Source organism: Parasteatoda tepidariorum, chromosome 7 (genome assembly GCF_982258835.1).
Source record: "Parasteatoda tepidariorum strain Cologne lab strain chromosome 7, Ptep-v5.0, whole genome shotgun sequence".
Lineage (NCBI taxonomy): Eukaryota > Metazoa > Arthropoda > Arachnida > Araneae > Theridiidae > Parasteatoda > Parasteatoda tepidariorum.
Window position 1 is genome coordinate 105,555,408 of NC_141761.1, and position 16,566 is coordinate 105,571,973.

General features: G+C 28.7%; 1 protein-coding gene across 5 annotated transcripts in view; it reads left to right on the plus strand.

Moving 5' to 3' along the window:
• The window catches only part of LOC107437796 (DNA mismatch repair protein Msh3), a 45,787-nt gene that overhangs the window by 4,713 nt on the left and 24,508 nt on the right, over positions 1-16,566 (plus strand). For 4 of the 5 annotated variants that reach the window (XR_015435655.1, XM_043040836.3, XM_087168433.1 and 1 more), the window contains 5 exons: positions 3,224-3,332; positions 6,863-7,097; positions 11,567-11,700; positions 12,745-12,914; positions 14,517-14,741. Coding sequence is in view for 4 of the 5 variants with exons in the window: in XM_043040836.3 (XP_042896770.2) it covers positions 3,224-3,332; positions 6,863-7,097; positions 11,567-11,700; positions 12,745-12,914; positions 14,517-14,741 (873 nt within the window). In the remaining variant the exon portion in view is untranslated. Of the gene's footprint in view, positions 1-3,223; positions 3,333-5,116; positions 5,136-6,862; positions 7,098-11,566; positions 11,701-12,744; positions 12,915-14,516; positions 14,742-16,566 lie in introns of those variants that run through there. The other variant, XM_087168435.1, reaches the window with a different exon arrangement.

Here is a 16,566-nt window from a genome sequence, read left to right on the forward strand (position 1 = left end):
TTTTCAAGCCATCTTCATAATTCTTAAGCTTTTCCTTATTTACTTATGAATTTAACCTCGAGAAATAAGACAAGTTGTTCTTAGCTAGCTGCCCCACACACAGATTAAGCTTCAGTTTAAAAGCTTTGAAATGGGCCCAGATATCATTGATGAATTGATTTTTCCCTTGCATCTTTAACATTCAAGTTGTTCATATGACAAAGATCTGTGAAAAATCTTCTAATATTTCGCACTCTGCTGAAGACTGTTTCCCATGGAAGAACGACACAATGTCCTCCTTCAGCTGCCAAACTCTCTCAAAAACACATCATGCACTAAGCCACCTAACTTTTATGTAAGACAGTGCATTAGAGTATTCAGATTGCACAGACTGAAGAAAATCTTGTATCGAATAGAAACAAGCTTTACTACTGCATCAAGCACAGGTTTTGTATTCAATGCAGATTTACACAGAGCATCTTGGTGTATAGATAGTTATGATTAAAGAGTACATGGAATCCAGATTTATTTGTAGATATGGAATCCATATTTTTTGCCCCATCAGTCGAAATATTAAACTTTTTTGTTATGGCACTTTCAAAGTGGCCATAAAAAAAATTTTTTAATTACTCTTCTTGAAACTCACGAAAAATATCACATCCCTTCCCTTAGTTCCCTTTAAAGAATGCAAACTTGCCAGTACCTTGGTAATTTCAAAGTTCTCATCAACACCTCTTATAAATAACACTAATTGAGCAGTATCAATCATATCAGTGCTTTCTACCATAACTATTGAGCAAAATTTAAATAGTGCAATTTTTGACTCAAATTGTGATGTCAAATTTTTATCGATGGCTTCGATTCTAGATGTCGCCGTTTTTCGTGATAAACTTACAACCTCAAAATTATTTTTCATGTCTGGACATATAACATCACAAACTCGAAGCATTGTTTAGCAAACTCCCCATCACCGAGATATTTATTATTTTTTGCAATATTTTATACTACAATGTAACTTGCATGCATAACTGCTTCTTGGACACTGCTCATCTTCTTGAAAAAATTTTGTCAGCCTGATAATTCTTTAAGAACACTTTCTGTATTTTGTCTTCTTTCACATTCAGACATTGCTTCGTGGTTTGCATTCTTGTGCTGGGCTGTAAAATGTCAGTTAATGTTGTATTCTTTAAAAATTGCTGCAGCTTTATTGCAGATGAGACATACTGGTTCATCTTTTACAACAGTAAAAGAATGTTTTTAAGTCCATTCATCATTGAACATGTGGCACTGAATTCTTAGCCATTTTATAAATTTAATGATTACATCATTATTTACAATGATGTTATATGTGTGCAATCTTTCCATACGCAATAAATAATGTTAGAACTCGCGCCAGCCAAAAAATCTGCTCGTTGGAGCTTAAAATGTGCAATGTACCACATGTGAAGAACAATTCACCTATATTAGATTCCATATGTGTGCTCCTCAAGAAAGACAAACACTCGTTGGAGCCAATCTACGGCTTTTTTGTAGAGAACTTCTGCTTTTAACATTCCACCAATTGAAGCTATCTGTGCTAACTACTTTCATCAATTTATGTTTTGTAGAACAAAAATAGAGAAAGTAAAAAGATCAGTACTTTGTTAAAAAAGAAAGAACAAAAATAGCTTTAAACAAAATGATAAGAAAATGGATGTATACTGTATATTGTTTACATTCGCTACTGATCGGTAAGTTAAAATTCTATCCATGGGCCGGATAAAAACCTTCCGGCACGCCATAGTTTGCCCATCCCTGGTCTAGAAGGTGAAAGTGGCTGGTGTGCAAAGAATACAACTGTCTGAGACACAAAGGTGACTATAATCCCGGAGATCTTTTCTTTTTCTTAAATCATTCATCATTTCTTAGGAACTACCCATATCTTTTTTTACAACAAAACATTAATGATATTTTACTGTCGTGCATATTATTTTTAAAATAGATAAAGTTTAAGACTAAAATATTACTTCCTACTCTAGCCTTAAATATATTGGATTATTTGGGAAGTAATTTTATTTTTCCCTTATGAAATTGAAAGATGATTTTCTTAAATTGAATAAATATTTTATTGAATTATATATTGTCCTTTTTTTTTTTTTTTTCATCATTCATTCATCGTTCACCATCATTCCTTTTGCCATCTTTCTAGCAGTAGCATGATTCCACGCTCAATTTTTGTTATTGGCAATAAGCTGATCCAAGTGAATTTTGATCTCCTTATTTGAAGTAAAGGTTTTACTGTTTAAAACTTTTTATGTAGACCAAAATTAATATTGTAAACAATCCATTTCTTTGTCATTGGCTCACAGTCGGATGTTGCTGGGATACTTTTACATGTGTATAAACAAATTTTTTTGTAATCGTCATCTTTAATAGGTGTTTTTAAATTCCTTATCAAAATTAAAAAAACATGTACATTTATTGTCACGAAATAATATTTAAAAGGGGTAAAAACATTATGCAAACTTGATGAATCAATATCAAGGAAGAAATTGAGAGAATAAAGACTTACTCTAAAAGAGAAGTCTTTATTTCTCAAATTTCTCCTTAAGAAATTAAAAGCTATTTGGTGAGGACAAAAATTGGTGAGGATTAAAGGCTAGACGGTGGGGACAGTTATAAAGCACTCAGCATGTATCACATAGAAATTTTAAAAATTTATCACTACAGATAAGATCATACAAAAAGCAACAAATTTTTTTTAGATCAGTCAAAAATATCAAGGCTTTATGTACTCGAGCAATAACCATAACTATTGTTAGAATCATGAGCTTATCATTTGCTTTGATAATTTTCATTTAGGTGTATAATTATTCAGTTATTTATTTAATTTTCTTAGAATTTTTTACTTTTATTTAAATAATGTCAAATGTGATGCAAATTAAAAACAACAAAAAAATTGAAATTTTGTTTTAGTACCCCATTTAAATTTATACATGTTTTTATAATTAGGTCGTTATTCTAATACAAATATTTGAATTTATTTTGAAATGATTTAAATATTTACTTAAAATTGTTAACACACTCCTTGGGAGAAACAATATTTGGAATTCAAGCAAAAATATCTTGATGTAATATTGTTGGTTGAAATTATATATAAATTTACCATTAAAAAATTTAGGACTAGTTTTATTTTAGAACATTATTCAACTATAAATATTTGAATTTATTTTAAAAATTACTTAATTATTTATTTAAATTTTAGATACACTCCATTGGAGAAACAATATTTAGAATTTAAGCATAATTATCCTGATGCAATATTGCTGATTGAATGTGGTTACAAATACAAGTTTTTTGACGAAGATGCCGAAGTAAGTACTTCATTACTTAAAAAAAAATTAGAAGAATTGTTATTTTGCAATATGATTTAAAACTTTATTTGAGTGCTCAAAAATTGGTACCAGTCTCAAAACTGGCCAAATGTTAATTAGAAAAGCTAATTTAAACATAAAATGTAAAGTTGCTTATAAAAAAAATTTAAATAAAGTGGTAAAAAAATTATAAGAACCACTGTTGCCAGAAATGAAGCATAAATCTTCCTTTTCTCTAATAAAAGAATTATCTTTAAATAAATCTAAAGAAATTAAACCAGTGTTTCCCAACCTTTTTTGTACCATGCCCCACCTAAGCCTTTCTAAAATTCTTATGCCCCCCCCCCTATGTAACATATACATAATTTTTAATATTAAAAAATCAAATTGTTCACTTAAGAAACTTAGGAAACTCTTAGCGAAACAAAGTAGCTAAATTTTCAGAACATATAATGAAAAACTAAAATTCAAATTCGAAATAATTTTAATAAAGATTTTTCTATAATAATTTAATATTTTAATTTAGTGAGATTCTTGCCCTTGATGCTTGCTGCACGTGGATTTTATCTTAGGTTCCAATTTGGTTAGCTTCAGTCTCAAGTCTCCCTGTTGTGTTATATACAGACGATTTGTTTTTTTTACCAATAAAATCATTTACAGCACTGAATCCACATTCAGCTAAATATGAAGATGGAATCGGTAACAATAGTTTTCTTGCATATTTGATTGAATTTGGGTATTTGTTTTCTGTTTCCTCACGAAGCCATGACATCACTCCTTTCATATTAAATAAAGTTTTAACTGACTCATCATTTTGCATTACTGCAAGTTCTTCTTGATATATTTGATATATCAGACAAATCCACTAACATGGACTGCAACATCCATGTTGGAAAATAAATTTGTTTTAAATCAGAATATCTTTCTTTTAAATCAGCCGATAGAATTTTCAAATGATTGACAATAACAAGTAAAGCGGTATCATTTACTTCACATTTTTGGACCCTATGAAACTGTTCAAAGTTTTTGTTGTTAATATATTTCTGACATAACTCAATAAGGGTAATGAAGCCAAATATCTTCGCTTTTGCATCAACAAGAGTTTTATTTGTTCCTTGAAGTTTTTTATTTATTATATTCAGTTTTTCAAAGATATTGGCTAAATAACTCACAAATGCTTTACCATCGACTGTAAACAGATACTTCATTTCAGATTTGTCGCTTAAAAATTCCATAAGTCACATAATATTTATTGACCGCAATTATTTAAGAATTTGCTTTTTTCTTTCGATTTTGTCACCGAAATCTTGCATTGCATTTAAATGGCCCAGAGCAAAAGGTTTAAACTCATGTCGAGTCCATTTTTGAATTGCCCCCCTTTACCCTCAAATTGCCCCCCAGTGGGGCGTGGGCCCCACATTGGGAAACACTGAATTAAACTATCTTCATATTTTTTAAAGCAAATTAAGTTTTATATTATCAAGTATATTCTTCTCTTTCAGTTTCTTGATTTTCATGAAGTAGATGTTTTATTTGTATAAAATATGTTGTTCACTAAACACTGTTATGGTATAATTCTTCAGAAAAGAAACGACTTAAAAAATTCTGCAGAAAAGAAAACCAAAATTTTTAACTTCCCAAAAGAAAAATCCTTTTGCCTTGCTACAAGAACTCAATTGTGTTCTGCAACAATGTGGCCATGTTGCCCGTGATTCTGCAGTGGGGCTTTGAAAATGGCCAGCAATGATATCCAGTGGTTGAAGGCTGATGCTGTGTGCTTGAGCGGATAAAGGCGAATTATTGGTATTAAATTTATTGTTGTGTTTTTCTCCGAGAAAATAGTAACTTCAGTAAATCATGAAAAATTCCTGGAATTAGTCATGAATTTGAAAATCTAAAGTGTAGCAGATACCCTGCATTTATTTGGATAAAAACGGATTACAAATTTAAGAAACTTAAATAAATATAAATTTCAGTATTTTAATTATAAAAATGTAAGCCTTTGTTTTGTATTTCAGTTTTATTAAAAAGGCACATACTTCTAATGCACTTCAGTTCTTTTCTATTTAATAGGAAACTTACATTCAGTTCTTAGTAACATTTGAAGTTACTAAGTTAAGTAAAAACCAGTATTGAACCCAACTTACTATAACAGTGCTGTGAAGTGTAATTACAGTAATTATACTGTAACAGTGGAGCTATTGCATAATTATTATTTTTTTATGCTATATTGCTTTTTATTGAGAAAATTTCACAACTATTTTAGAAAGATTTTATTTAATTTGATATAGTTTTCCTATTTCAGATATTTGAATAAATACTTGTAATGTGTGGTTTAATTATTTTAAAAGTGTAATTTTGATGTTCTTTTAACCTTCAAAACACATCATGTGATTACATAATTAGTTGGAAAATGAATCTAATTTACAAATACAGAAAAAGACAAAAAGGTACATTTACAATTAAAACATTAAATCAAAATGGGAAAGCGCCTAAAGCAGCTAAAACCAAATTTACTTTATTTTAATTTAGATATACAAAAAAACAATTAAAGCAGGAAAAAGCAATAAATATCTAGATTACATAATTAAGGCATATTACTAAATAATAACTAAACTATATATTGCAGTTCATGTGAAAAGTTTTAAAAATAGATTTATAACTTTCTTAGTTACTATACTCATTTCACACTTAGAGTGTAATTAGCTTTAACATTGAAAGACAAGATAGTATCAATCAAAGTCAGAATCTTATACAGAAGAATCCTATTTCTACCAGATTTTTTGAAAAATCTGAATAAACTGAACAAATCGGAAGAAACTAGATCAAGCGGAAGAAACTTAAAATGACCTATAAAATTTATTTTTTTTAAAAAACAGCTCTTTTCTTATTATTTATTTTAGTTTTGTATAGAATTTTTAGATTTGTATATCATATTATTTAAAAGTCAATTTGATTATTCTTACTTATTTTCAATTGTGAATTCAATATATGATTTGTAGAAGTGTATATGTTAAGTATGTGATTCGTCAATTTAATTATTATATTTTAACAGTTTTTTATATAATTATAAAAAGAAATTTTTTTATACTCATTTATATAAAATATTGAAAAACTACAGTTATTTTAATTTCTTAGCAGATTCATTAAATTTATTTTTGTTTCCAAATGTTGGTTTTTAATTTTCACACTATTAAAAATTTTATATTAAATAACTTATAAATAAATAGTATTATTTAAACTAGGATTGCAATTGTACACTTTTTTAAAAGTTTTTGTAACTTTGATATTTCTTTTTCAAAAACAATTTCTTTCATTTGGGTTGGAAGGAAACTATTTCTTTAAGGTTAATTTTTTCTTTGTTTTTTTTTTTTTTTTTTTTTTTTTTTTGCTGAAATTTTTTTCATTGTGAATACTAGGAATGGAAGAAACTTGCCGTTCCTAGTGTCAACTTCCCTTAATGTAAAAAATGTTTTAAATTTCTTATGATAATAAATAATTTTTATTTATCTTACATTATTCTTTTCTAGATTGCATCCAAAATATTGAATATTGCCTGCTTTCCAAATCATAACTTCATGACTGCCATAATTCCTGTACAGCGCATGTTTTACCACGTGAAAAAATTGGTACTCAAAGGTTATAAAGTTGGGGTCATTAAACAAACAGAAACTGCCGCTTTAAAAGCTGCCAGTGACAAAAAGAATGAACTCTTTTCTAGAGAGCTTTATGCACTTTACACTAGAACTACTTTGATTGGTGAAGATATCCTTTTAAAGTTTTTTTTTTAACCTCCTGAGTTCTATTAGATTTTGCCAGTTCCTCTTGGTTCAATGCTTTACTTACTTTGCTACTTTTAATACAGTACAAAGTCCTGTATTAGGATGTCCGTTTTCTGGAAAAATCTTTTTTTTTTTCTAAATGCTTTTTGATACTCAAAATAAACATATCTCTAATGAAACCTTTTTCTGGATAAGAAAAAAAAGTTTGCATTTTATTTTTATTTGGGATCTGTTATAAAACTTTATATGTAAAGAAAACAAATCCTCTAAATGTTAACTTTATCCTCTTACTATGTTAACTATAACTAAGCATTTATACTGCTTAATAAACATGGTTAAAAGTTGATGAAGAGACAAAAGCAATTAAAGAAACACGATTTTGGCTGAGAGAAATAAATTATGAATGTATTAATGAAGATATATTGAATATTGAAAATATTTGCTACAGACTTTGTTTTGGATTTATGTATGTTTTCATTCAAAAAATATATATTCAATTCTTTCCTTTATTTTTTATTATTATTATTAAACAGGATTGATCTACTTTTGGAACTTGAAGCTTGTAATTACCTGTGTTTTTAATTCTTCACATCAAATGAAAAAATTTATCTACTTACTTTTCCATTTTTCAGCTTTTCTTTTTCGTGTTTACTTGGTAAATTTATCTGCCCTTATTACCAAACGGTATTTCTAATCTCTTATAAATCATTAACCAATTGTTGTAGGGTTCTGAAACTTGGACATCAACTACACTGAGCTAAAATAAATTTTAAACACTTTAATTAGTCCATTTGTGAGAGATGTTTCAAAAATGGTTTTTTCACATTAGTTAAACATAAGCCATTGTTGTAAATAGAACTGTAAACTATTCTGCATAATATTTTATTGCATGTTCTAATGTTTAATTATTTTTTACAAGCTCAATGTGAATGGCATGTGGATTGGTGCTATGTCATTGAATTAGCATTTCTAAAGTTATCTGAAACCACATGTTTATTTTCTTTACAGTTGTGTTTTTAAAACGGGTTTCTATAGAGCTAGTTCAAACAAAAAATTGTTACTTGTGTACTAAGAAGCAAAATCAATGGAGTTAAAATACTGATTGGTGCAGTTTTTAATAAATGCCAGATATACTAATATAGGTAATACTATACTGTGGTAATAGGTTTTTCACGATCCAAGCTGAATAAGTACCAGAAAAAATTGCTTGATTGGGACTATCATGAGATGGCCTAAAGCAACAACTTGGAGCTAAATTATGTTGATAACAGTTTATCTTTATTTTTATGACATCAACTTTTAAAATAGTGTTATGCTTAATCTAATAATGTAAAGCCATTAGCTAGGGTAAAAAACAGGAAACATTAAAAAATGGAAACATTTTATCTTTATTTATTGTATCAGTATGTGTCTTTTAGATTTGTGCATGATTTCATAGTGTTGTTTAGATTTGTGGAGTGGGTTGTTGAAATTTTAAATCCAATTATGACATGGTGCGTGGCGTTTTTAAAAAGTGCTTAAAGGTGCTTATTTTCGATTTTCGTTATTTGAAAGCCCTCAAAAGTACTTTTTTCATTGGGTGTTTTTAAAAAGGGCTTAATTTTCCCTTTTCGAAAATTAGATTTTTTTCTTTAATGTGTCGATTTTTACCACATATTATGCAAAAGTGTGGTTTTCACATTGTTCTATTAAATGTTTTCACAGTTCGTTCAACCACAGTCTATTTTGTCGTACTGTCGGTCCATAGCGTATGAAAGCACCAATTATTTTACATGTTTTATGAACTATTTGCGAGTCCGTATGTGCATATATACTGAGCTGAGTTCAGTGAGATTATTACTATCTCATGTGCAACTCTGCTGCATTTTGCAAGTTACTCTCAGTTTCAGACTTCATTTAACACTCTCTAATATTGAACCGAAAAATCTCTTGATCTTTTTATAATACCTAATATAATCAAGAAAAGGATTCTTTGTCAGAAACTAGTTATTTTAACATGATCATGTAAAATCTGAAAATTATTTTGCATTTTGTTAATGTATATAGTGCTTAAAAATATTTTTTGAGTGCTTAAAAGGTGCTTATTTTTGTTGAAAGACTTGGCTATGCACCCTGTATGACTTAGGACATTCCCAAGAGCTTGAATAATTCTGATCTAAACTCAATTAAAATGTTCACCAAACTCCAGGAAAGTATTAATTGTTACAATATCACCTTTTTTGTATTGTATCTAAATTAGCACATATTAATTTAATTGATAATTTTATTGCTATTCTGATACTAATAAAAAAAACTCCATCTTAAGTTTCTATCCACTCTGTTAACAATAGAGTTTAACTTTCTGGTTATAAATATTCTAGCCATAACCAGAAACATCACAGACAATATGTCATAAACCTTATAATAACTTTGTAAAAATACTGGCAGCAAATACAATGTTGAGGTGTCAGGGCTCCAGGCAAACCATTGCTGCAGCATAAAAACACACTCTGGCCCCACCCCTGACCAGCAAGCATTTGGCAGTCAGTCAGTCAACACAAGCTGTTGTCCGTGAGGCTAATAAAATTTAAAAAAAAAAAAAAAAAAAAAAACCTCAAGCTCGATCCACACAAACAAGAGATGGCTTAACTGTCTATAAACGCACACACAATAAAAAACAGTAATCTATATCATGATCCGCCAAAACACTGCCTCAACTACTACTCATAAGAAAAATAGGTAAAACACGCAACACAACATAAACAAAACATACATACCACACAAGCCTCACCACTGACCCTGCTCCCAGTCCCTGGGGACAGACAGTGAGTCCGGAGCTTTTCAGCTACCCGTGATGGCCATTTATGTTAAATGTTAAAAAAAAAAAAAATTATAATAATTAATAAATAAAAAAATAAAAATAAAAAAATAATTATTAAAAAAAAAAAAATACCTGTGACGTGGCTAGCTATTTTATATTGTACTGTTATTGTCGATGTCTATTCTTTGTGGCTGTAATGTAACGCTGCTAGTTAATCTATGTAAAATTAAATTGTCGCTACTAGGCCGGGATAGCCTGGTCAGTGGGGTGCCGGGCCCATGTCCAAGAGTTCGTGGGTTCGGTCCCTGCTGGTCGAAGACTCCCCGTGTAGTAAATGGTGACTGATGCACGTTAAATCTGTCGAGTCTCAAAGTCCTCCATGTTCCCATAACAAATCAATACCTCTGGGGGTACCGATCCAGGAGTTTCCTTGTCTTCTGGATTGGTTCAAAATTACAGGGCTACGGCGTTGAACATTTGTAGTCGTAAACCCAAAAATTGGGTCGACTGTTCAACGGCGGTCATAAAATAAAATAAAAAATAGAGTTTGAAAGCAGTTTTATATAAGCTCTTCTCTGTAGTTATATGCGATACAAATACATCTGACCTCATATTAAGTTTTACTGTTAGTACCAAATTTAGAAAGAGGAAAAAAATTTTCAGAGAAAATAAAGTGCTTTTATTAAAGGCTTAAAAATTCTAGGAAGAAAAGTAAAAAATAAAATAGTTTTAAAAAATTTAAAAAGAAAAAAAAATGCTTTTTATGGTTTTTCTTGAAAATGTAAGAAATAAAATATTGAGTGTAACTTTTAAAAAAATTAATTTAATCAGATATTTTGTTCATTTTTTATAAATTTTATCTTAAAATGTGTTGCAAGAATTTCTAATAAACTTCTTGAAGAAAGCAGATGAAACGCTGATAGTTTTCAAATATTAATAACATCAAATAAACTGACATTTCCACTACTTTTTTAAAACTTCTATTAGAAATTCTTTTAACGCATTTGAGTTAAAATTTACACAAAACGAACAAAATATTTGTAAAATTAACTGAGTCTATATCAAATCTATTTTTATAACTTGCACTAAATATTTTATACCTTACGTAAAGCCATAGAAAAGTTGCTGTTTTTTTTTTAAATTTTTTAAAACAATTTTTTTTTTCATACTAAACAAAACAAAAAGCTTTTACAGATATGAAACTTTTTACTGTAATTAAATAGGTATTATTGTTAAATAATGAAGTAAGTTTTATTTATTGTACGAAATGAAGCTTTTCTTTTTTAAATATTGTAAAATGATTTTTCATTGATTAATTTATTCAGAAATTTCTATTCTTAAATTAATTTAAAAAAATTATATAATTATCTATGTTGAATTAAATATTTATTATAACTTAAAATTATAAATTCAAGAAAATAGTAAACATAATAAAAACATGATCTTTATAAGTCACATTAATGTCAGTCATAGGTCAAAAAAATTGTAGGCCATTTCAGTTTATGGTAACATAGTTTTTATTTATTGTTTTTTTTGTTATTTTTAATTATATTTTATTGGAAAAAAAACTATGCATATTTTTTATTTCTCTGTTTTCTTATTCTCAAACTTATTATCTATTGTCTTTATTTATTGTCTTTAACTAGTCATACAATTTCAAACTCTTGAAGGTGATAGTGATTTAGACAATAAGGAAGTATATGATGCTGATATAAACTCAAGATGTCTGGTATGTGTCTTTGAGACTTCTTCAAAAGATAGAAAAGGATGTAAAATTAGTTTAGTGGTAATTATACATTTTAATTTACTTAGCTTTAAATTATTTAGTAGTTAAAATTGTGTTTTCAGTCTTCTTTCTTTTATTTTCTTCTGTTGTCTGTTTTTATTCCAAGTTAGAGCTGAAAAAAACTGCTTTGGAAGAAATAGTTTTCTTCCAACCCAAATAGAAGAAACTCCTTGTCAAAAAAAATATATTAAATATTTTTAAAAAATTGAACAGTTAATAATTGATTAATAAAAATAATAGCATTTTCAAGCTATTCAATGTATCATTTAAAAAATGAGTGTATCTCTGCTTTTAAAAGAACATTGCACTGAACGAAAGGAAAAAAAAATTTGCTTCGTTGTTTTGCGTATACCATTTTGTACACTATCTTTTTTGTTTAAAAACTAATTTTGTAAAGGATTCAGGGTTTTCACAGGTCAGGGAAATCCTGGAATTGTCTGGGAATTTCATTTTATCTTCAAAAATCAGGGAAAGTTGCAATTTTTTTTCAAAAGCCTGGAATATTCCTATATCATACCTGGAAAATAACCATTCTTAAAATTATCAGTACTAGTAATCAATTATTGAGATTAGAGTTGAGTAATTTGTTGTAGAAATTTCACATTCTAGTCAAACTGAAATATTCCCTTCCTCATTTAATATTATTTTCTCATTTAATATTACTTCCTCATTTAATATTTTACATTACAAATAATATAATCAAAGTTTTCTGATAAAAATATTGTCTCAATTTTCCTCAAACTTTACCTGGTATACCTGAAAAAGTCGAGGAATTTTTTTTCTGAAATTGAGTGGGAACCCTTGTTAGTACAATGAAAAGGAATTGAATTGATGAGAACATGAATGGAAAACTGGTAAAAAAAAAGTGCTTAGTTTGAGTCATTGATAACAGTATCACTAAAGAGAAAAGTAGTAATGGTATTCACTCGATGTGTGATTTATCGTATTCTTAATTTGAAGTTTTCTTTGAATTAATAATTCAAAGTTTTTACTTGTTTTTAATCGACACTAATATTTTTACTAATATAAATTTTATATCTTCAGGGTGTAAACCCGTCTTCTGGTGATTTATGGTATTCCTCATTTGACGATGAGCTGCCACTCAGGAACAGACTTGAAAGCTGTTTGCATCAGTTGAGCCCTTCAGAAATTTTATTACCTTCTGAAATCAGTAAAGAAACAGATAGCCTCATTAATGGTTACTGTTATGAGAGGTGAGTTTTCAATAATCTTAAAAAATGTTTCTTTTAAAGTTATTTTCTTGGATTGGATTTTTTTATTATCTTCCTCAGATAGGCTTATATGAAGAAAAAAAACTTATTTGGAAAAATTTGTTTATTGTTCGAGAATTAGTTACAGCTTTAGCAGCAAGTATATGCATATTTCTTTAAGTATCATTCACTGAACCTCCCTAAAAGGATTTAAGCCAACTAAAAAAGAAATTGGAGAAGATAGAACTATACTGTACACTTTGCTGCATTCCCCTTATTTAGGAAACTGAATTCCTTCTAACCAAATTTCAAAATTAGTTTCAATTTTCATCTTAGATAGTAATGCTAATTGACAACATTAAAATTTTTATGTTTATTTATTTTGTTCCGTGTTATAAAAATTACGTATGTGAAAAAATTATTTTAAAAAATTTGATTGGTGAAATTAGCAATTTAACTTCAAACAAATTTTCTACACTTATTGCAAATTCCTTATATATAAAAATACATATATATGTAATTTTTTTCATTATAATTAAAATGACAGTAATTTTAATCAGAAATACAGTGGAGTATTGTTTATACGACGCCATAGGAACCACCGAAAAGCGTCGTATAAACGATAACGTCGTATAATCGATTTTCATTTCTAAAACTGAAACTAACTCTGTTTTCAGTTAATTTTAATGTTTAACGTGTTGATTTACGTAAATTTCTAAATTAGACAAAGCAAAACAAACAAATAACCAAGGAAGAAAACTTGCAGTGAGCAATTTGAATGTATGTTACCTTTAATTATATTTTCTTGCGATTAGTCTCTACAATGCTTTGAATAGCTAGTTGAACTTACTGTTTTCTATGATGCAATTTTAGATTTCTAATCACGGCCAAATCTAATGCCTGAAGCGCAGTTGTGCAATTTGCAGAAAAAAAGAGAACTTTTACATTTTCCAAAATAATTAGTATCCGATGGGTGCGCTAGACATTGGTCGATGAATAGCAAAATTTTTCGTTTTTGCCTCTTCATAACATTGTCTAGTTTTTTCAGTCATCTAGTAAAAATTACGGTCGTCATCCAAGCATTCTTGTTGGCACCCTTTTCTGTATCATTCATGTTGACAAATTCCGCCCTTTTTTAAAATACGCAGAAAAATAAAAAATTAAATAAACGTTAACAAAATCTAAAAACCGATGTATAACCGATTCTGTGCATCGTATAAACGATCTATTTTTACATTAAAATGAATAGGAATGATTTGGGACCACACTAAAACGTCGTATAAGTGATCGTCGTATAAACGATGCTCCACTGTATCTGTGAAATAGTTTAGAAATTTACTCTGAAAATCTCTTAGAACTCTGTTTTATCTGCAGTGGTCACCATGAAGTAGCAAGAATAGGATTTGATAACCAACTATTGTAACTGGGCTTCCTTATATTGTTACTTTTTGAAATATTAAATATTGAAAAAATATTTTGATCTTATCCATGTTGGTGACATAATGAGGTGCAATATAATAAAAAATTACTTCACATCACACTCATTTTAAAGAAAATATTTGAAAAAGCAAACACCTTAATTGATTTTAATTTTGAAATTTCTAGGTCAGCTAGACTGGAAAAAATGGAAGCTAAATTTTTTGAATTGTCATCAGCATTGGAAAAGGTTTCAAGGTTTTATAATCAAGCAGCTGTTTCTGAAGAATCGCCTTCCAAAGATAGTATCATGCAGAAAATATTATCTCTTCCTTCTGGGATAGTTTCCTGTTTGTCAGTTATTGTTGAATACTTATCAAGCTTCAAACTGGAGAGCATTATGAATAATATTATGTGAGTCATGAATTCAATTCCTTTCGTAAAAATGAATTATACATTAACATATTTTTAAAATTGCTATTACAATGCCCACTGGTTTGTAAGTTCACTTGATAGTAAAATCAGCTGTTTATTGTCATCAAATTTCCTCCAACAGAATCATTTATGCAGGGAGGGCATTGTGAGTAACCCTGCATATGATAATACAGTCAGAGATAGAAAACCTTCAAGGGACCGAAATTTTGTTCACTATATTCGTTCCACAAACAATTTTAACTAATAGTTCGGAACTCCTTCTTTTTAGTATACATTATTGAAATAAATAACCAATTAAATGAAATACAAAAATGACTGAAAAATAATATGTAGTAACAAAAAATGTGTTAACTTGCTTTTATTTTTCATACTCTTCGTCTTGTGTAAAAAAAAGGAAAAAATTTAAAAAATTAGTTATCTTTAACTGATGCGAAAAACTGATTCAGGGAAAAATTTGTCCATACATCTGCCTGGCTTGGCCTTTGTTTAGGGATGGAAAAGTGAGATAAAAGAAGCAAACAATAAAAAATGCTTATTGCTACATTCCACTCTATAAATGATTTTAAAAATCAGTATAAGTATTTATTTTGAAGTAGACATTTCAAAATTATGATTAAAAAAAATGAAGACGAAAAACCAGTCGAAGACAGAAAAAAGTTCATGAAAAGGTCTTCCTCACACTTTTGGTTCCACAAAATCCACATATATAGCCACAAAAAATTACATTATAGGTGCATAGCAAGGCACGGGACTGAACATTTCGTTCACTATATCTGGGAGTTCACTATAAACCGTATTCACTATAGCGGGGTTTGACTGTATTAGAGTTTTTTAAGTTATCAGAATTGAGACCACCAGACTTTGGAATCAAAATAACTATGTCAGTCTGAGAAATTTTCTAAAAATGAAATTTAGCCCCAAAATCAAATGCGCTTTTCAGCATTCACTTTTTAAGAAATCGCTCATTCTCGGATGTTTTATGGCAGACAATATCGGGTCCTTTTTCAGCTTCACCTAAGGGATAAATTACTTTTAATCACTTTTAGAGAGATGGAGTCTTAAATTTATTTTTAAAATACAAGATCTGATGCAGTGTAGGTGGTAAGAGATTTTTCCTATGATTGAAAATACTCTGTTTAGTTCTTCGTCTTAACTGGTAAATAGTAAAGATTTTCTTTCTCTTTTGCAAACCTTAGCAAGGAATAATTGAAAATAAGCAATTTTTATGTTATTTACTTTAACCGTATTGATTTGAAATTTGAATTAAAATAGTTTCACTTACTTGTTCAAAAAGTTTTATTAGAAGTTAAACTATATAAAGTTGCTTTAATGATTTCTTTTTTCGTACAAAATAGTGCGCAAGACTGAAGAATTATCATCCATTTTTTTTTATTTATGAGGGGTTTTTAAATTATGTTAGTGAACTGAAACGCTGATTTGAATTAAAATCTTCCAGTACCAATTTAATCACACTAAGCAACAGACACTGTTTTTATTTCTAAAAATTTGTGTATAATATTTAAGGAAGGAATCATTCTTTTTTAACATATGGGGTGTGACAATTAAATAACTGCACTAGTGTTAAAAATTAGCTTTATTGAAAACATTTACAAATACCAGTTAGTCCTCATCACTATACTCCCCTTCCCTATCTATACATGGTTGCATATGAGTTTTCCACTATTCAAAGCAGCACTACAGGTCGTTAGGTGTCACCTTCTTCAGAAAATGTGCTATTTTTGCATTCACTGTTAAAACATGAACTAGAATTGATTTAAAACACAACTGAAATATTAAAGCAAGG